A 22841-nucleotide genomic window follows, 5' to 3' on the forward strand; every position below is an offset into this window, starting at 1 on the left:
GGTTATTACCATGTGACTAAATCCCCGGGTTGGAAATTACCAATCCTGATAGCATATCTGTATTTTTCTCTTTATCCCTATCAATTTTATGTTTTAACATGGTGGGGATCTCAACCATATTTGAACCAGATACCAATCGGTAACATGCTCTGGCCCCGAAATTGTAAACAAGAGGTCCATTGGATCTGTATCGCTCACCTGGTTTTATTTAAGTCTGGTGTTTAGGATGAGATGCGTTTTGATGCAAATTTACCTAAGTTAACCTTCAGGGCCCCGCCCCCCTGGCCTCAGGGGTCGCACCAACCTCATTTATTTAAGAAATGATTGCCCGTCACTACTGATGCTTCAGTCCGAATTTGGTTGAAATCCTCTTTGCCGTTAGGAGGAGATAGGTTTTAAAGAAAAAGTTGACGACGGACGACGGACGCTGCGCCACGGCATAAACTCACTATGGTCCTTCGGACCAGGGGAGCTAATTATGTTACAAGGTGGGAATCTTTACTGTTTCCAGGTAATGACTCGGGGGTGGGGGCTGTCCCAGATGCAATTCCTGGTAGCATGAATGTGTTTGTATTGTGTATAGATGGTTAAAAGTGGGGATCCCAGCGTCACCACGTCATGACCTACTGGCTTGGTCTCCAGGGGCGGAGCTGGATCCAGGGTAAATTCTAGTAGCATAATTGAATAAGTCTTTTCATGTCCAGCAATTTTATACATTATATACAAATGAAGATATCTATTTAATATTTTTTAGAGCTCGACACAGTTGTATGGATGGAGCCTGCCAGGCCACTTCAACATGGGTGAAGTGGTTCATGCATTCTAATTACAAAATAACTAAAACAGCAATCTTATGATTTATAACTTTTTATTTTGTTCAACTTTAAAAGTTGAATATAAAGTCTCTTATATACACAACAAAACGTAAGTATTTCTGGAGCAATTCATTTAAACATTGATATACATGTACGATCAACAGGAAGTCTGCAGACGAACTCTGTGTTAAACAGGAAGTCTGCAGACGAACTCAATGTTAAACAGGAAGTCTGCAGACGAACTCTGTGTTAAACAGGAAGTCTGCAGACGAACTCAATGTTAAACAGGAAGTCTGCAGACGAACTCTATGCTAAACAGGAAGTCTGCAGACGAACTCTATGTTAAACAGGAAGTCTGCAGACGAACTCAATGTTAAACAGGAAGTCTGCAGACGAACTCTATGTTAAACAGTAAGTCTGCAGACGAACTCTATGTTAAACAGGAAGTCTGCAGACGAACTCAATGTTAAACAGGAAGTCTGCAGACGAACTCTGTGATAAACAGGAAGTCTGCAGACGAACTCTATGTTAAACAGAAAGTCTGCAGACGAACTATGTGTTAAACAGGAAGTCTGCAGACGAACTTTGTGTCAAACAGGAAGTCTGCAGACGAACTCTATGTTAAACAGAAAGTCTGCAGACGAACTCTATGTTAAACAGGAAGTCTACAGACGAACTCTATGTTAAACAGAAAGCCTGCAGACGAACTCTATGTTAAACAGAACGTCTGCAGACCAACTCTATGTTAAACAGGAAGTCTGCAGACGAACTCGATGTTAAACAGGAAGTCTGCAGACGAACTCTGTGTTAAACAGGAAGTCTGCAGACGAACTCAATGTTAAACAGGAAGTCTGCAGACGAACTCTATGCTAAACAGGAAGTCTGCAGACGAACTCTATGTTAAACAGGAAGTCTACAGACGAACTCTATGTTAAACAGAAAGCCTGCAGACGAACTCTATGTTAAACAGGAAGTCTGCAGACGAACTCGATGTTAAACAGGAAGTCTGCAGACGAACTCTATGTTAAACAGGAAGTCTGCATACGAACTCTATGTTAAAAAGGAAGTCTGCAGACAAACTCTATGTTAAACAATATATATCTTAAACAGCACAGGTCCATTTTTTCTAATGACTCGACTCTATTTTTCCAATGACCGTAAATAAGACTTACAAAAATAAACATTAGTAGGTAAGCAATAACCATTTAGTTTGGTCGAACACATTTTTGTTTGTTTCCAAGACTCGGATACAAAACTTAGAAATAGTAGCAAAGCAACAACAACATTGGAAACTTTTTTCTTAGCAAGTAATGAAGAAATGAAGAGTTTTCAACCCCGAATGTCAGTGATACAATGGTTTTGTCCGAGGCATTCCGAATATAATTTTCAATCTAGCCTCCATCATATGGTTCGGACAATACCCGGCAGTGTTTTACAGTGGATGACGTAATCTGATTAAACAAGATTTGAATACAACGGTTATGTCCCTTGGTTACGATAATGTATCGTATTGCTGCCTTGTGCCTTTAAGGCCAAAATCGAAAGCTAATCTGATGTAAAATGGGTGATGATATCAAAGTTATCGCAGCTCTGACCACTAAGATTGTTGATATCTAAGGCGAAAATAAATATGAAAACACGAATTTTGATGTCCGAAATGCCCCCTCACCTGTTCAGTAGACAGGTGTAGATGTTGTGACGTTTTCTTGTCACTCATCATGCAGACATAACGACCTTAGAAATGTTACTATCAGGAGTTACCTTGGGATGGATATAAACGTTTCCTGTCCCACAGATAACACACGTTTGATCTGAATGTTTTACTATCCGTCTATATTTACTACACGTGATGCTAATTAAAGACTCATTTTCGTAAAAAAAACAACGTTAATAGTTCAGAACTATGGTATTTACAAATGAAATTTGTAATGAAATGAACATCCTTTGTTGAAATAATTTTATGAACAGACTTTTGAAGCCGAATGAATCTGAAGTATAAACGTTCTGCCATGTCAAGACATCCGGGTAACAATGCACCATTATGGTTTGGTCCCTAACACCGCCAACAACAACAACAACAAAAAGTCACAATAAAGGGAAAGTAAACAACCGGCAGCCTCTCTCTCATCTCGTTGGCCCGCTAAATTCCGTTAATATTTCCTTGTTCTTTCGGGAATATTATTTCACATAATATTATCATTATCAATTAAATCTCTTCCTGACCATTCGAACATCCCAAATATTAAAATAACAGATAAACAAAAATAACAAAATCATAAACCGTCTCGTGACAAAGTTTTGTTTTAAATATGATTTGATATAAGAGGATGGGAGACACCGGTGTGGGTGATCACACTGACGGTTGTTCGCTATAGGAGGGGAGACACCGGTGTGGGTGATCACACTGACGGTTGTTCGCTATAGGAGGGGAGACACCGGTGACCACGCTGACGGTTGTTTACTAATTGCACCATAATAGGTTACGTATATCACAGATACGCCACAGGTAGAACCACGATAGGTCACGCCTACCAACAACGATAGGTCACGCCTTCCAACCTGTCAATCACAGTCAAGCACGAAAGCACTCGTAATGAGCTATCGTGTGCGACGCTACGGTCAAACCTTACAAGACCACACACTTTTATTTGTCCTGGTGAAGCGAGGCTGCGCAATCACCTCTCATGACAAGACACGCACATCTCGATACTTCCCGTCTGTTTGTCAATAGCATTACAAGAAACGGGCATGCCCAAATAGAAATGTATCAGTCTGTCGCAGCCAAATAAGAGCAAGTGAGCCCATCTGCCATCTTCAATACATTTTAGTAATTTATACGAAATTTATTGTTTTTCCGTCAGGAAGCATACATGACGAAATATTCAAAACAATTAGTCAACTTCACACTCCATTGTACCGTCTGCTAACGCCGCCGTCAAAACTTGTCTCCATTCCGATAAATATGGCGAACAAGAAATTGCCATGTGGCCAAGGCGTAGATAACCCGTAAACAGGAAATCGCCCACGCCATATTCAACTCCGCAATGCCGAGGAGCAACCATGGATCCTCGTAGTGACTGGTCCTCCCGAAAATAGGTAAAGAGCTGGCCTTTCTGACGTATAACGCGCGTCACTTCTACGTCCATCTTTGTCCGATCAAGGTCATCCAAGTGTGTCACGGCGGTCATCTTCCCTGTGACCACTGTAAAAGACAACAAATACAATAGTGTGTGGTGTATGAACAAAATGACACAACAACTTTCGATCAATCGGGGGGAACTTTTCATTTCAGGGACATTTTCATATCATCACACATGAACGAATAGTCATATAAGTATGTACAACGTTGGCGTGTCCAACAAGAGATCATCTTTGTCGAATAAAAGACGCATGAAAAGTTTCAATATTAATAGGGTTTCTGTCTGAATACGATCTCATTCCCTGCTGACAGTACATGTCCAGTTCACGGTAACAATACCCGGGAGAGTGTGGTGGACACGACATCTTGATTGTTTGTTTGTGTAAACAGATATGAGACACACATTACCGGCCGCCCTGTACATCTGATCCGATCAGGCTGTCCACAATCCACAAATCATACATCGTCATTGTACTCGTGGAATTTTTAATTTAGAAATGTACAATAGCGCCCTCTGGGGGCTGTATAAATGATTCCATTAGCTCGTCTCACGCGCTAAATGTAATTTATTTCTTACAATACAAGATAGTCTGTCCTATCGGGGGAGAAATTTGCCCTTTCATCAGCTCAAATCGGATATTTCCAACGTGACTGAAACGATCCCGAACACGAGGAACGCTACCCCATCTCCTCATATTCGCACCTCGCAATTACATGGTATCTCAGTTACTTTAGTGCCATCAGATAGTTAAAAAAAAGCACCGTATATAAACTCTTATGTCGGTTTTGGATACTTACCGAAGTCACTGGAACAGTAGGCTCGGACGAGTTCACGGGGATCGCATGGACGGCATTCTGAAACGAACAATGACCATTTTGTACCACTCGCAAACAATCCAGCTTTTATATGGATCAGCCATGGGAGTATTGATTGTCAACTAAGCATCTGTGAACTTTCCAAACTTGTCACACTATTGGTGGCATTACAATTATTTTGTTGCATCATAATATTAATGAACGGTACATTTCTTTTAATAGTTTATAAGTGTTTCTTGGATGTAACGATTCGACTGGAAATAACATTTACCACTGTCTCCGTGTGTCATACGTGTGATATCACGCGTTCGTACAACACAGCAAAGAAATGATCGAGTTACCGATGTATCGAGGACAACAGAGCGCTCCGTACTTGGAATTGTTTTAAAACGTTAGCCTTGTTATTGGTGGCCCCCCCCCCCCCCCCCCTCCTCACACCTGTGTGTGACTGCTACTACTCACACACGCAACACTCTCTATTCGGGTTCATCTCTATTGTAGAGAAAGGACAGAGGGCTGGTGACTTTTACTTGGCTACATTGTGGCCACACAACTATTAAATCGACAAAGCCCTATCTGTGCGCTATCTGGTAACCCGAGCAGACGGGTGGCCTTCCTCTGTGAAACCCTACCCGTCTGTCCTCAGATCAGAGTACATCAAGGGTACTGAGAACTTAGTCGGTCATTTACGCGGACTACTCACTCATTCGAAACTTATGAAACTATTGAGTTAAAATGAGTTTATAAAAATTAGATAGAAAAGATAGAAAAGATAGAAAGGCGTGATCACGCTGTGTACTTCTGTTTCCGACAATTTTTTATAGCATGTACTTCTTACCCGACGTGGTCCGACCTGAACTATGTGGTTTTAACATAAGACCCATGTCGCGTCGTGTAAGTGTAAGTTTACGGAGTAAGGCTATGGGCTCGCTCAGCCAACACCGTTTCATCTGACGAGTTACCACGTGAGCGTGTCGGCGGATAGTAAAGGGTACCTGTCGCGTGACGATTCAACCCTTAACACAAGTGTGGAAAGATATCATATGTACATCAGTATGTCTTCGAACACGATCTAAATCTAAATCAAGCATGGCCTACCAAAGTAGCCCAGGACTCGGAACAGGTCGGACACAGTGGGCTATCGTGTTCTGTCGTAAATACCGTAATACCTCCAATTGTGACGTAGAAATAAATACCACGGACATGACGCAATGACAGTACCGTATACCAAAAGATGTATGAATAAGTCCAAAATGTTTGTTGTATAAACATATAATAGATTTTGGAGAAACATTACAATTTTACCTCACAAAATATATACCGAAGAAATATCGCATTTGTTTAACTCGAATACGTACATCTACCCATTCTTTAGCTATGGAAGTTGGAAGGCATAATAATATACCTAGAGAACGTAGATATCGTTCACAGTGTAACTCCCCCTCTGAAGTAGAGGACGAATTTCATTTTGTATTGGTCTGTTCTAAATTCCAAAATCTCAGATCTCGTTTTATCAAAAGCTATTATTTGAAAAAAACATCTGTGTTTAAAATCGTCCAGTTATTGACTGTCCATAATATCAAAAAATTGTGTTTACTAGGAAAATAAACAAATTAAGGGTATTATAATGGAATATGATTGTTTTCATCCTCTGTACATTGTCCATGATTTGTGTATAATATGTATTGTAACTGATAGGCCAATGGCCCAAAGTTTGAATAAAACTTGAAACTTGAAGGATGGTTAGGAATACAGTCTGTCTAATAGGAGATGAATGTGCAAGTATGAATAGGGATATAGTCTGTCTAATAGGGGATGAATGTGCAAGTATGAATAGGGATATAGTCTGTCTAATAGGAGATGAATGTTCAAGTATGATTAGGGATATAGTCTGTCTAATAGGAGAAGAATGTTCAAGTATGATTAGGGATATAGTCTGTCTAATAGGAGATGTATGCTCAAGTATGATTAGGGATATAGTCTGTCTAATAGGAGACGTATCCTCAAGTATGATTAGGGATATAGTCCGTCTAATAGGAGATGTATGCTCAAGCATGATTAGGGATATAGTCTGTCTAATAGAAGATGAATGTGCAAGTATGATTAGGGATATAATCTGTCTAATAGAAGATGAATGTTCAAGTATGATTAGGGATATATTCTGTCTAATGGGAGATGTATGTGCAAGTATGAATAGGGATATAGTCTGTCTAATAGGAGATGAATGTTCAAGCATGATTAGGGATATAGTCTGTCTAATAGAAGATGAATGTGCAAGTATGATTAGGGATATAATCTGTCTAATAGGAGATGAATGTGCAAGTATGATTAGGGATATAGTCTGTCTAATAGGAGACGTATCCTCAAGTATGATTAGGGATATAGTCTGCCTAATAGGAGATGTATGTGCAAGTATGATTAGGGATATAGTCTGTCAAATAGGAGATGAATGTTCAAGTATGATTAGGGATATAATCTGACTAATCGGAGATGAATGTGCAAGCATGGTTAGGGATATAGTCTGTCTAATAGGAGATGTATGTGCAAGTATGATTAGGGATATAGTATGTCTAATAGGAGAAGAATGTTCAAGTATGATTAGGGATATAATCTGACTAATCGGAGATGAATGTGCAAGCATGGTTAGGGATATAGTCTGTCTAATAGGAGAAGAATGTTCAAGAATGATTAGGGATATAGTCTGTCAAATAGGAGATGAATGCTCAAGTATGATTAGGGATATAGTCTGTCAAATAGGAGATGAATGTTCAAGTATGATTAGGGCTATAGTCTGTCTAACAGAAGATGTATCCTCAAGCATAATATGAGATATAGTCTGGCACCTGTGGTTTCAGATGTCTCGCGAGATAAGCCGTCACGGTGGTTAGCTCTAAAACACGTGCAAACATAATCAAATATTAATAAAAGTTCACGTCTTTGTAGCTCAAGTCATAGAACACGTTACATTACAGACCACATCAGTAATTGTCTAATAGGAGATGAATGTGCAAGTAGGATTAGGGATATAGTCTGTCTAATAGGAGATGTATGCTCAAGTATGATTAGGGATATAGTCTGTCAAATAGGAGATGAATGCTCAAGTATGATTAGGGATATAGTCTGCCTAATAGAAGATGTATGTGCAAGTATGATTAGGGATATAGTATGTCTAATAGGAGAAGAATGTTCAAGTATGATTAGGGATATAGTCTGTCTAATAGGAGATGTATGCTCAAGTATGAGTAGGGATATAGTCTGTCTAATAGGAGAGGAATGTGCAAGTATGATTAGGGATATATTCTTTCTAATAGGAGACGTATCCTCAAGTATGATTAGGGATATAGTCTGTCAAATAGGAGATGAATGTTCAAGTATGATTAGGGATATATATGGTTAGGAATACAGTCTGTCTAATAGGAGATGAATGTGCAAGTCTGATTAGGGATATAGTCTGTCTAATAGGGGATGAATGTACAAGTATAAATAGGGATATAGTCTGTCTAATAGGAGATGAATGTGCAAGAATGATTAGGGATATAGTCTGTCAAATAGGAGATGAATGTTCAAGTATGATTAGGGCTATAGTCTGTCTAACAGAAGATGTATCCTCAAGCATAATATGAGATATAGTCTGGCACCTGTGGTTTCAGATGTCTCGCGAGATAAGCCGTCACGGTGGTTAGCTCTAAAACACGTGCAAACATAATCAAATATTAATAAAAGTTCACGTCTTTGTAGCTCAAGTCATAGAACACGTTACATTACAGACCACATCAGTAATAACAGTCTCCAGGGATATAGTCTGTCTAATAGGAGATGTATGTGCAAGTATGATTAGGGATATAGTCCGTCTAATAGGAGATGAATGTTCAAGTATGATTAGGGCTATAGTCTGTCTAACAGAAGATGTATCCTCAAGCATAATAAGTATTCTGTCAAATAGGAGATGAATGTTCAAGTATGATTAGGGATATAGTCTGTCTAACAGAAGATGTATCCTCAAGCATAATAAGAGATATAGTCTGGCACCTGTGGTTTCAGATGTCTCGCGAGATAAGCCGTCACGGTGGTTAGCTCTAAAACACGTGCAAACATAATCAAATATTAATAAAAGTTCACGTCTTTGTAGCTCAAGTCATAGAACACGTTACATTACAGACCACATCAGTAATAACAGTCTCCAGCTATGATGAAAGTCAGTCGCTAGAATTGGGACCATTAATATACGGGTCATATAGCGGGGACACGTCTCTAAACATATGTTAATAGTAATCTTTAGTAAGCATTCAATGTACCCCTCGTCATACAAATGTTTCCTCTCCGTGCCGGGGATTGACTACTCTGTCATTTACCTGCACAGACGAACCACTGTTATTTAAAAATGCTATCCAAGTCTGTGATTCCACGGAACATTGTGGTAATCGTTCTAAGACCGAGATAAGTTTTTTTTTTTTTACTTTCGGATGATTTTGCTGTTGTTAAGTTCTGATACAAGTAAAAACACGCAGGAATGCGGAGCCTCGGCAGCTATTTACCGAACACGCGTATGAATACCTTTGTGGCTTTTTATTTTCTATTGAATAAGTTCGGCGTGATTGTGGCGGAGAGAATGACACTTGTATCGCCTTCTATTGACCGACGTTCAGTTTGCGATACGAAGAAAGGTGTATAAAGAATAGCCGATGAAAGGCCATACCGTCTAAGATTCGATTGGGCTCTGTTCACACTGTCCCTGCCCCACGCGGTTTATACAGGCGTGCGCTGATGGGAACGTGTCGTAACGACAGCGTAGCGTAACAATACCACCATTGACAAGCTGTACCTAGATGTATGGAGCTCACACCTTACGGTGAACGGGTTCGGACAGGAACCCTCTTGTTCTCTCGCACACACATCAGGTGCCACTCACGGTCCACAATCAATGACGATACTAACAGGTTAGCTGGATGGCTGAGGATCTACCCAGGCCAAGGTCTCTCGTAATACTAACCAACAAGGGGCATTCGGAGGTGTTTTTATTTTAACTCCAGCATAAGTAAGAGTTATTGCAGAAAACATCACAGTCAGACTTCTGTTTGGAAACTCGATCTGTTTTTAAGATCTGAGATAATCTAACGATACCAGTTACCTATTACCTAGCATCGTTTCTAGTAACAGGTACGTTACACATGTTTAGTCCAAGAGTATGTACGAATATCGGTAATAAATGACGTACTGACACTGTGGTGATGAAAACTTACCTTCTTCCATAGGGTTGTAGAGCAGTCTGTTCGACCTAATTGGTTCCATGACGTAATGGAATGTCACTTTCTGTACACCCGATTGGTGCTGCAATCTTTCTGTCTCTAAATATAGTAACACAGATGGATATGACGATGAGGAGGGAATGCATATTTCTTTTGTCCTGTTTGTCGTTATAGCAACAGCATGCAGATATGACGACCGGTGACTGGATATCTGGTTATCGGAATTGATCACAAATTCCTGGGATACCTTCACTGCAATATTTGTGGCGTCCACGGCAAAGCATGCCCGGAAGTCCGAGGTATAGCCGGCGTGCAGCTGCACGCGCAGTCCCCCGTTTGGATTTCTCCATCGAATAGACCCTTCGTTGCACCTAGGTTTGATATTTCGTACACCCCTCTCCTTGGAACCCTCACTACAATGATAAAGAAATAAAAACCTTATTATGTTGTTTTTATTTACATGTTTATTTATGCCATTTCTATCGGAAGTCTTGCTGGCCCAGATACATCTATTGAGAGAACAGTACATATACACACCGACACAAGCTAAGTTTTGCTGATTATATTCGAGATAAGAGAATCAACCTTGATACTACGTCAAATGAACAAAAAATACCAATAAAATGTTTTGGCTATCTGAATTTCGATATCTCCACACGTACGGTGCCGTGCAAATAGGAAAATGTAGCCGATAAACAGGTCGCGCTCGTGACGCGATCCTCCCAGTTTCACGCATGGCCATCAATCCGACCGCATCAGGCTTGTTATCGGCGCAGATTTACATACTTGATTTAAGGTTGAAAAATGATACTAAAAGTGAATCTTTCTTCGCGGAACTGTCGGCGGGGTTTGTGTTTCTGTTTTTTATGGAGATAAGTATCTCCAGTGGCACCAGGTCTGGCCCCGGGGAGATAAGCACGGACACGTGTAGTTGTGGTGGGGGAGGAGGAGGAGGAGAAAGGAGGAATGGGGCGAGTAATGTCTTACAGATGGCGATGCGACCCCTCGTACTATGGTTTACTACGCCGCAGTGTCATCATATTCAAGATTTTACTGGACTGTTATTTTATTTAACAAACATGTTCAATTGAGTTCAATATAATGCACGTGGTTACATTATCATTTACAGAGCGTCTCGTTATCGTCTCGTCGATCTAGAGATAACAGATAACTATGTCAATAACACGCTTGATTACCTCGAGATGCTGGGCAAAGATCGAAAGACTCCTACCGACCCTGAACAGATAACATGAAGAATTCTCAAGTATAATAAAGGCAAGGTTAGATAAATGACATGTAATCAGCTGAACTTAACAATGTTTAGATAGCAGGTAAAGCCGCGTATCGCCAATTCCGGAGTGTCCGTGCACACCTGGGTTACGGAAGCGTTTTTATAATAAGTGATTTTCCTCGGTCCCTAACAGAAACCCCACGGCAATACCCAGTCCGTGTCGTACAGACATCGGACGGATTTATCTGTCACGTGTATGGTCTTGTGAGCTTTCAAAAACTCATTAGAGAATTTATTACACTTGATTATTAAGCCCATAAACCACGACACAGTCCCGATATTAGTAGAAGATCCGGTTTGTCGACAGGACGGATATTTGCGGTTCTAAAGTCCAATTTAACCACACATCCCCCTTCCCCCACCTTTGTTACAGGTAAATACTAGTTAACATACCACACAGAATACTTCCAGACAACGTCAAATATAAACGTCAACCTACATACAATATATTTACCCTTGTTAGCGGTCAAACATTGGGTAGAGTATATACACACGTCTCACTCTATGTTTGGCAATGACGTTACTTGAACTAAGTGTGAAATTATCGGATCTTTAAAACAAAGAAGATTGGACATGTAAACAAATATTGGCGATATAATAACAAATAGTCGGACACGGAGCCAGCTTGTAAACAGGTGCTTATGTACGAACTATCCACAGAATCATATATCTATACAACACTCCAAATGCATTCCGTCGGCGCGTTTTTTTTAAATCAACCCTAATTTTCTTAGTCGGAAAACTGTAATTCTAGTAGGTTAATTAGAAACCTGGCATTTTTTTACATACAGATTAGTCCCGTTATCAAATATTCATAAGAGTATACTAAATTGACAGAGAACGTGAAATTCTTTGTACTAAAGCATTTGTATTTAAAACGTCTTACAGGGGAATTGTTGTCGGGTTTTTGAAATGATTGTGTTTTTAAAATGTACCTCTCCACAGAGAGGGCAGTCGTGGTAACAAGTAGGTCGATACTTGTGATTACCATACCGACTTACAGAGGCAAGGGCTTGTCTCATCTATCATCACGTACTGGCCAGTTGATACAACAGCTAGTCACACTTAAAGCTTGCATAGGCAAAAGAACAAGCACATGCTGGGCTGTTTATGGTCATGTTGTAAATGGAAATTTAGATTAATACAGGAATTTGAGTTTAAGCACGGAATGGACGCTGTTACGTGACATATAGGTCGTCTAGTATTGGGGAATACTATAAACCTGGCATAGAGACAGTCTAAGGCGTTGTACCCAAACTGTCACCAGGGTATATACATCACATAGCACAGGACAGCTCGACTTACACCAACTAGATACCTGTACGATATATAATACATAGGTATTTCATGTAAGATGTTACATAGATAATTTCACGCTTTGCGACGTCTCGTGTTGATTATTCTATCCCTGACATAGGTTTAATAGTCTAGGATTATCTCATGCTACCTGTTCACTTGTGGAATTCAGCATGTTAACTAAAGGGTACATCATATACATGTATTTGCTTTTGCTTCCTCGATCTCTTAGCAGATATTTGCTGGTGAAGGGGTTACTGGTCCTAGGGAGGGGCTATTGCAGTGCACAAAATACATCTAAATCACGAAACAACATCAGCTTCCATTAACTCGTGCCCGGCCTGTCAGCACCAAGTGTGAGCAGACAAGCATGTTGTGATCAGGACTGTCTTCCAAACAACCTCAAGTAGGTGTAGTTTGTAGAAACAACCCGTGTTTACAGCAAACTCGGGCTGTAGTTTTAAGTGATCGTCACCCAACAGGTAGCAGGTTAGGGTAAGTGGACACGCACATGGACAGGTAGATATACACCACACCTGTATTCGAGGTAGATCTACGGTAAAACAGCACTCGTATGTACTTGGGCAATTAAAATTCTCAAAAGGTATGCTGAATTGTGATCGAATATTGAATCAGAAATGTCTGTCGACACCGCAGTGATTCATATCACACAGACCTGCCATCTACCCGGGAATGTTAAATTGGCTCCTAATGGGGCATAATGGGCCTGTAATGGCTTCCACTACAACACACCAGCCTTCACGCATAGACGATCTTCTCATTATCGACATTGCTATCATATTTTATAACAAAACTGAACTTTCATCGCATATGAAACAGTTCATTTTTAATGGAAACCGAGTAAAGCGCGCTTGCGGTAAAAGACACGCAATTAACCTATTTATATAAGCTTGGCTAACTACCAGCCCCGAAGGTTTTTTTATGAAGAAGTGTCTCAACTGGGGCCTGTTCGTTTATGTGGAACAACCGGTTAGTCCGTTTGTAAATGTAAAAATTTCGGAATATAAATGTTGGCGGACATGCAAATGTTTACGCAGGCCTTGCAAGGCTTTGTCAAGGCCCGCTGAAAGCGGCATCAGATTACTAGGTCCGATCTTATTTAATGAACGAACAAGTGTGGTCCGACCGGTTCAATCGTTTAAACGAAAACGGCCCTGCATTTTACTCTCCCCCTAGTTTAGAACTGAGGATCAGACATTTAAGTGATCAATTTTTTTTTATAGTTTTTTTGTTTTTTAATAATTCCACATTCTAGAGACGGGGCCAGTCTAATAAGCTTCCTACATCTAAGGAAGTAAAAACGTCCAGAGAAGAGACGCGAGTCCACTCTATTCAAAGCACATGGACTCGACGCTTTGTTACCGTTCTTGTTACGACTGATTTGTTCAGGCTAATGTTAGATATTTTAGGGTTTAACATCAACTTTCGCTAAAAATGCCACCGCTATTGATTGCATGTATAAACCCCTATGCGTTGTTTCCGACTTACAAATCCTCAGATGCCCGTGTTCAAAGACATTCTCCATTCTTGACACGTACTGGTGGCATCAAAAAGGCAATGTCTTACTTCATTATGTGGTAATGCGCGTGCTTGTTATAATCCCTGTTGTCGATTCTAAAACATTACTTTGACTTGACCCGCACTTGGTATTTCAAACATTTAGTACATTCGAATACGCATTGTCGGTTGTCGAGCCATCCAAAAGGAACCAATAACGACACATATTGTTTTCTTTGGCACCATTTGCCCGGTATCCTGACATTTACTGGGCCACCCAACGAGACCCCCTTTCCCCTCCAAAACCATCCGAACGCGTGACCCCGCCATGGTGTGACCGTCTCTGTTTCTACAGAGTGGGAGACTGGAGCTGGTGATCGTTGGCCCCAAAAATGTTTATTATCGACCATAAAAAGGAACAGTTGACACCTTACACCCCGCGTGTAAAGCGAGGCCACGCGGGTCATTGGCGATGTCCGCAGAAAGTGGGGATTAGCCGTCCCAAGTCAAGTGGTACGGCACACAGAAAACGCGGGACGGGGAGGGGGACAGCTCGTTAAGGCCCCTAACGAATCGGTTTACATATTGTACCCTTCATACAATAACATGAACTTAGATGTTGACGGTAAATACTGGGTATGTCCAGCTAACACTTGGGTATGTACCAGCTAATCCCTGGCTTGTACTTAGCTCAAATGCGGATATAATTTTGGCATTGAGGCGAAGACAAAAGTAAACGTGTCTTTCTGTAATCCTGTATCGTGGGGTTTAAAGTTTATTTTACGAGGATAATGATAGGTTTGGTATAATAGGCCATGAGTAATACTTATACCGTTTATTTGAGTTGTCATGGTATTTATGTTTTGTAAAATTACTTTATCGTTATTGTGTTTCAAAACTTACATGAAACCTGTTTCGTGTCGTTAAATTGAGATTAGTTAAAAATCTGGTTAATAAACATAACGGCTGTTCACGAAGGATATATTAAAAGCTGATTTGAAATACGGTAGAGTATCTTTAATGCCTAATTATATTTCTAACGTGTTTTTTTTTATCTCCCACGGAGCCTTTGAGACTCCCGCGGGGCCTTTGTGACTCCCGCGGGGGCTTTGTGACTCTTCGGAGGGACAAGAACGAAGTAAGTACCACGTGAACCCGACTTTCCCATGGTACAGCCACAGAAGCAGAGATCCCGCCACAGATTCGGTGATGTCCACCAATGTCAGGGGCACTATCCGTCAGGTCCTGGCCCGCCCATAGCCTTGTTTGTATATTAATGTATGTTTGCACGGCAACACTGATCATTATGAAGATTCGAAGTAATTTAGAATGTCCATTGCTAACCCCGAAGAAATGTCCCTCCGGGAGGGGGTTCACCAGTGACGTGGGGCTGGGAACAGGTACAGCTGTCATCAATGTATACATGCTTCATATACACATAAACACCCCAAAAGGCACTGTGAGAAAATGTGGAGCTAAGATAAATATCGGTGTGTGTACAGTCGTAACCAGCTGTGGAGTATCAGCTCGGGAGACGGGGGAGCAACACAAAACTGCACAGCCTCGAATGAGCCGACCGGCAACACACTCGTAGTAACAAACTTTTATTTGTACGGAATAACGACTTACTGGTGAACAGTTAGCAAATGAGATTGTAAACAGTATAAATTGTAATCCCCGAGACGTCGACCAACTCACAGGTTCCCAGCTTATCTCACGATATGTACGGGGACTTTACAGATAGTGTCACTTTGGTTTTTATTTACTTACTTGCAATGTACATAAAACATACAGTATATTTTTTATCGAGAGACAGAAATTATTTAGGAAGCTATCTGTCATAGCTTAGTGATACACCAGACAATCACATATCGTGTTGGAACACCAGAAAATCACATATCGTGTTGGTACACCAGACAATCACATATCGTGTTGGTACACCAGACAATTACATATCGTGTTGGTACACCAGACAATCACATATCGTGTTGGTACACCAGACAATCACATATTGTGTTGGTGCACCAGACAATAAAAACTCGTGTTGGTACACAAGACAATCACATACCGTGTTGGTGCACCAGACAATAAAATATCGTGATGGTACACAAGACAATCACATATCGTGTTGGTACACCAGACAATCAAATATCGTGTTGGTACACCAGACAATCACATATCGTGTGGGTACACCAGACAATCACATATCGTGTGGGTACACCAGACAATCACATATCGTGTTGGTACACCAGACAATCACATATCGTGTTGGTGCACCAGAAAATCACAGATCGTGTTGGTACACTAGATAATCACATATCGTGTTGGTACACCAGACAATCACATATCGTGTTGGTACACCAGACAATCACATATCGTGTTGGTACACCAGACAATCACATATCGTGTTGGTACACCAGACAATCACATATCGTGTTGGTACACCAGACAATCACATATCGTGTTGGTACACCAGACAATCACATATCGTGTTGGTACACCAGACAATCACATATCGTGTTGGTACACCAGACAATAAAATATCGTTTTGGTACACAAGACAATAAAATATCGTGTTGGTACACCAGATAATCACATATCGTGTTGGTACACCAGACAATCACATATCGTGTTGGTATACCAGTCAATCACATAGCGTAGTGGTACACGAGTCAATCACATAGCGTTGTGGTACACGAGTCAATTACATAGCGTTGTGGTACTCGAGTCAATCACAAAGCGTTGTGGTACACGAGTCAATCACATAGCGTTGTGGTACACCAGACAATCATATAGCGTGTTGGTGTACCAGTCAATCCCATAGCGTGTTGGTATACCAGTCAATCACATAGCGTGTTGGTATACCAGTCAATCACATAGCGTAGTGGTACACGATTCAATCTTATATAGCGTAGTGGTACACGAGTCAATCACACAGCGTTGTGGTACACGAGTCACTCACAACGCGTTGTGGTACACGCGTCAATCACAATGCGTTGCGCTACTCGAGTCAATCACATAGCGGGTTGGTACACGAGTCAATCACACAGCGTTGTGGTACACCAGACAATCATATAGCGTGTTGGAGTACCAGTCAATCCCATAGCGTGTTGGGACACGAGTCAATCACAAAGCGTTGTGGTACACGAGTCAATCACATAGCGTGGTGGTATATGAGTCAATCACAATGCGTGTTGGTATACCAGTCAATCACATAGCGTTGTGGTACACGAGTCAATCACAATGCGTTGTGCTACTCGAGTCAATCACAAAGCGTTGTGGTACACGAGTCAATCACATACCGTGGTGGTATATGAGTCAAGCACAATGCGTGTTGGTATACCAGTCAATCACATAGCGTTGTGGTACACGAGTCGATCACAAAGCGTTGTGGTACACGAGTCAATCACATAGCGTGTTGGTATACCAGTCAATCACATAGCGTTGTGGTACACGCGTCAATCACAATGCGTTGTGGTACACGAGTCAATCACATAGCATAGTGGTACACGAGTCAATTACATAGCGTTGTGGTACTCGAGTCGATCACAAAGCGTTGTGGTACACGAGTCACTCACATAGCGTGTTGGTACACGAGTCAATCACAAAGCGTTGTGGTACACGAGTCAAGCACATAGCGTTGTGGTACACGATTCGATCATATATAAGACAATCACATATCGTGTTGGTATACCAGATACACCAGACAATCACATATCGTGTTGGTATACCAGATACACCAGACAATCACATATCGTGTTGGTATACCAGTCAATCACATAGCGTTGTGGTACACGAGTCAATCACATAGCGTAGTGATACACCAGACAATTACATAGCGTAGTGGTACACGCGTCAATCAAACACGAGTCAACCACACAGAAAAAACCCTATCTGTGGGGCCACATTGGTCGCCTCGCATGCTACACATTGGGGCTACTGCTGGTTATCTGTTAACCTGTAGGAGGGCATTCGGCCTAAAATAAGGACACGAACTAATCCGCTATATCTGACCATAAACGAAAACTGCTTTAACCAAACTTGGAGGGCGATTATCAGGTCCAGTACATTCTGCCGATTGAGCTATATAGCTATAAAGACCTATATAGCTATATACACCTATAAATTATAGCTATATTGAGCTATATTTTCTCAGATTTCAAATTTCATTTAATTAAAGCAATAATTGATAAAACAATAATATTTATGGTAAAGTTGACTACAAAGAGCATACAGTTAGATGTTTATTTTCATTTTTCATAATTGTAAAATTTCCGATTTTTTTACATCATTATTTTTTTCAAAGAATACTTATATTTAATGTCTTTTGTTATCAACCTAATGGTACAATCTTCTTTTAAAAGCGACTTTGTTTCGTTTTCTTTAAAAAAAGAAAATCACTTGAAAATAGCTCAAAAGACCTATTCCAGATAGGTCAATAGAGCTATTATAGGTCTTTACAGCTATATAGCTCAATCGGCAGAGTGTACTGGACCTGATTATTGATATACGGACATTGCCGAAAATACTGCTTACACTGGTGAGACGGTCGTGTATGACTGTCTCGCGATGGGGTCCAAGAAGTGCTCAGACTGACATACTGAAAAGGTCAGTGACAACAACTCTGAGAATTGTGCATTTATCTGAAAACGGGGTATATATTGACGATCACTCTGGACACAGGACAGCCTGGTTTGACACGTATTACTATTAAACAGGGTTTCGTCGTCTCAAAAAGCGGTTTCGGGGATTAACTCGCCCATATACACTGGTTTGGACTAATTGGAAGCCAGCACTGATACCCACAATGGCTCCCCCGGGAGTTAGAGATGGCAGTCCGATAAAGCTCCGACCCTTATCCCACTTAAAGCTCTCTCCACATTTCCCCGATTTAATCTTCTGTAGTCAAATCACATTAGCACGGCCTGCGTACCCTCTGCTGAGATTAAAGCAACCGATTATTTGTGTAAAACACGAATCTTCAACAAACAAGTGCGACTGAGGTACGGTAAGCCCCGGGCGACTGAGGTACGGTTGGCCCCGGGCGACTGAGGTACCGTTGGCCCTGTACTGTCATTCCCTTTTTCAGCCCATACATTACCTACATTCAAATCATCGCCGCCATGTGTTACCTACATTTAAATTCCTTGAATAAATTACCTACCTAATCTGTATGATGACGGGCCCTAGGGCAGTGTCACCTGTACGATACACTGGTTATCGTCCAGGTAGAAATTAGCATCACACAGGTGCACTAAATAAAGGTAGACCAAAGCAGACAGTCTGATATATAGATACATTTAATCATGAAAAAAACGCATGCAAAAACTTTCGGCCGGAAACACGTTTAGGTGTAGAAGAACGAAATCTAAGTCCGCGGTTGACTTCTGTAAAGGGGAAATAGGAATTACAAGTTTAAAGTATATTTCACTTGAAAGGAACAGGTCCACAGTTATAAGTACAGGTAGACTTACCTAACGAAACAGTCACATTGTTGACAGACATGCTCAAATCCTTCACATATGGCTAGCAGAAACAGCACGTACAGTCCCCTGGGTACGGCCATGTCACGGGTAGTAGGGTGGGGAGACGGCCCGGGGGGAAGGGACGGCCATCAAACACTTAGCCCTGGGGTCACAGGGCCACTGACAACACAGTTCATTTCTGTCCACAGTTGTGTAATCCGTGTAGTATGTTAGGTCACATAGCCACGGTTAAACAGAGAAGTGTTTAGACGTGTATCCAGCACTCTCGTTAGTTCGTGTTCGCTTGTTGTAGATCGCTTGTTGTAGATCTTACGATCCACAAGTGGTTGTAGAGTTAGGGCCCGCCCCTTGTGCCGTGGACCAATCGGATAGGAGGCCTGACACGCGAGTACACATCAGACAGTCGCTGACATCAGCTCAATGGGCGTGGCAGAGTTAGCTGTTAGTGACACTGTACCTGTACGTATGGTGGTACACCGACAGCCTTATAACCCCGACAAGTCTGATTACCACTCGACCCGACACGACACTAATCGAAACATCAACTGAAAACCAAATTACAAGGCTGTATTCGTAGCATTGAGTCACCATGTTGTTGATCGCAACAAACAATTGCTTTTCACTTTTGTTATAGAAAGTTCCACTGGACGGTTGGTTCCTGTACCTGACTAAAACCGGTAGTACACAGGTCCACACTGGACTTCACCGGTTGTTTACAGTTAATATATTTTGTGTACTAACAACAAACTACATTATGTACGAACACTATTGCACACTTGCAATATAAAGAACTTTTTTTTTTGTTGAACACTTAATTTATATAGAACAATTTTGTGTTGAACACTTAATTTATATAGAACAAAAGTATTGTTGAACACTTATACGTACAAATGTATATAAAAATATTGTATTGTTCGACACTTAATTTATATAGAACAAAAGTATTGTTGAACTTATACGCAAAAATGTATATAAAAGATTGTATTGTTGAAAACTTATACGCACAAATGTATATAAAATATTGTATTTGTTGGACACTTAATTTATATAGAACAAAAGTATTGTTGAACTTATACGTAAAAATGTATATAAAAGATTGTATTGTTGAACACTTATACGTACAAATGTATATACAATATTGTATCGTTGAAAACTTGTACGTACAAATGTATATAAAATATTATATTGTTGAAAACTTATACGTACAAATGTATATACAATATTATATAATTGAACACCTATACGTACAAATGTATATAAAATATTGTATAATTGAACACGTATAAGTACAAATGTATATACAATATTGTATAATTGAACACCTATACGTACAAATGTATATAACATATTGTATTGTTGAACACGTATACGTACAAATGTATATACAATATTGTATTGTTGAACACTTATACGTACACATGTATATACAATATTGTATTGTTGAACACTTATACGTACAAATGTATATACAATATTGTATTGTTGAACACTTATACGTACAAATGTATATAACATATTGTATTGTTGAACACTTATACGTACAAATATATATACACTATTGTATTGTTGAACACTTATACGTAAATGTACAAATGTATATACAATATTGTATTGTTGAACACTTATACGTACAAATGTATATACAATATTGTATTGTTGAACACTTATACGTACAAATGTATATACAATATTGTATTGTTGAACATTTATACGTACAAATGTATATAAAATATTGTGTTGTTGAACACTCAATTTATAGAGATCAAACATATTGTTGAACACTTATTACATAAATCGATCAATAGTATTGTTGAACACTTTTCACGTAAAACAAAAGAATTGTCTCCCATTTGAAATACAGTGCTCAAAGAAAAATGGATTTGTTCAGCACTTACATATGCATGTAGTGGATAAAAGTATTGTGGAGCGCTTGTAACCTAGACACATTATCTGGGTTGTTTTTTTTTATAAATCAGAGACAGTTGTAACCGAACCAGAACTGGTTTGAAACACGAAACAAATATTTCCTCTCTGCATGTCTGTTTAAAAGTGAAGTGTCAATGTATATCTAGTAATCAGTACAATGAGTATATCTAATGGCTAAAGACCAACAGACGTAAGATGATCATATCAACACGGTAGACGTAAGAAGACCGTATCAAACTGTTTAGATGATACGTTAGTGTATCTGTGTGTACAGAGCCGGTCACGCCTGGCCTGAACTACACTACTGTGAAATTATACACGCCTCTACTAACTTTGAGGGTGCGTTCGATAAGGAAAGGAAACCTAATGTTAATTGGGGGGTGATAGCTGAATAATGACCTCTATACTTTGTAGGTGAAAGTAGAGCCGAGGCTCGGGGGGACGGGTGACGACCCGTGTAAGTGAGACTGACGCCGCCCTGCTGCCCGGACCAAAAAGAGGATACGCTGTTGTTATGAACGAGGGATATCTGCTTATATTGATGAACGAAAACAAAAACTCTTGTCATCGTTGCAACAATGTACAAATCGTTCGAAAAAGGTACGATTGTGTTATATACTGTAACACGGTCAATCTTCATTACATTCTACATGTATTACCCTTACTGTAGGGAAACACGATTCTTTGTTTCTTATTATGCCGGAAAAAAACCCCGGAAACCCCCCGGAAAAACACCTAAATAACACAACATTGGATATAATCAGATTGACGCACCATTGTTGTCGCCTGCTTGCGTCATTCGGAACTAGGTTGTGGGGGCTGTTGTACAAAATTGTTCTAGAGAAGCTCCGAATAAGGGAAATATGATACGATAAACTCGAGCGCGTGAGATCGACACGATGTTTTATTACCAAATTATGCAACCAGACACGCCGCTATAAAGATGAGATGTAAAAATCTTGAAACAACGCTGGAACACAGTGACTTGATAAGGGAACGCTAGTATTAAAACGTCAATATCGCGGACAAATAGCACTGGTCGAAAACAAACATACAGGAAACTAAAGCAGCAACATAACATAAGTCGAAAACAATCATACATAGTACGGAAGCAGGGAACAACCATAAAGGGAACATTAGCAAGGGCTTGGTCGGAAATAATCATACAGATAACTTTACACAACAAAACAGGGAACATGAGATAACAATACAGGGAACATAAGACAACGATACAGGGTACATAAGGCAACGATACAGGGAACATTAGACAACGATACAGGGAACATAAGGCAACGATACAGGGAACAT

The 22841-nt window shown here is 40.3% G+C and overlaps 1 protein-coding gene across 1 annotated transcript; it reads right to left on the reverse strand.

The window, feature by feature from the left end:
• Positions 1-851: 851 nt before the first annotated feature.
• LOC110461129 (meteorin-like protein) lies at positions 852-19934 on the reverse strand. Its single transcript, XM_021514454.1, has 4 exons — positions 19596-19934; positions 10011-10429; positions 4753-4809; positions 852-4017 (listed from the first exon to the last, which is right to left on the reverse strand). Exons 1-4 carry the CDS (start codon positions 19685-19687, stop codon positions 3707-3709), a joined length of 879 nt encoding a protein of 292 aa, XP_021370129.1. The 5' UTR covers positions 19688-19934; the 3' UTR covers positions 852-3706.
• Between the last annotated feature and the right edge of the window lie 2907 nt (positions 19935-22841).

Source organism: Mizuhopecten yessoensis, unplaced genomic scaffold (assembly GCF_002113885.1).
Source record: "Mizuhopecten yessoensis strain PY_sf001 unplaced genomic scaffold, ASM211388v2 scaffold10573, whole genome shotgun sequence".
Taxonomy (NCBI): Eukaryota; Metazoa; Mollusca; class Bivalvia; order Pectinida; family Pectinidae; genus Mizuhopecten; species Mizuhopecten yessoensis.

What these genes read in the sequence shown, in the direction of transcription:
- LOC110461129 (XM_021514454.1), bottom strand. Translation starts at nt 19,687, where the DNA reads ATGGCCGTACCCAGGGGACTGTACGTGCTGTTTCTGCTAGCCATATGT. An exon ending in CAATGTGACTGTTTCGTTAG is followed by an intron (nt 10,430 to 19,595) that starts GTAAGTCTACCT and finishes TTATCATTGTAG; the next exon opens with TGAGGGTTCCAAGGAGAGGG. An exon ending in CTACTGTTCCAGTGACTTCG is followed by an intron (nt 4,018 to 4,752) that starts GTAAGTATCCAA and finishes TGTCTTTTACAG; the next exon opens with TGGTCACAGGGAAGATGACC.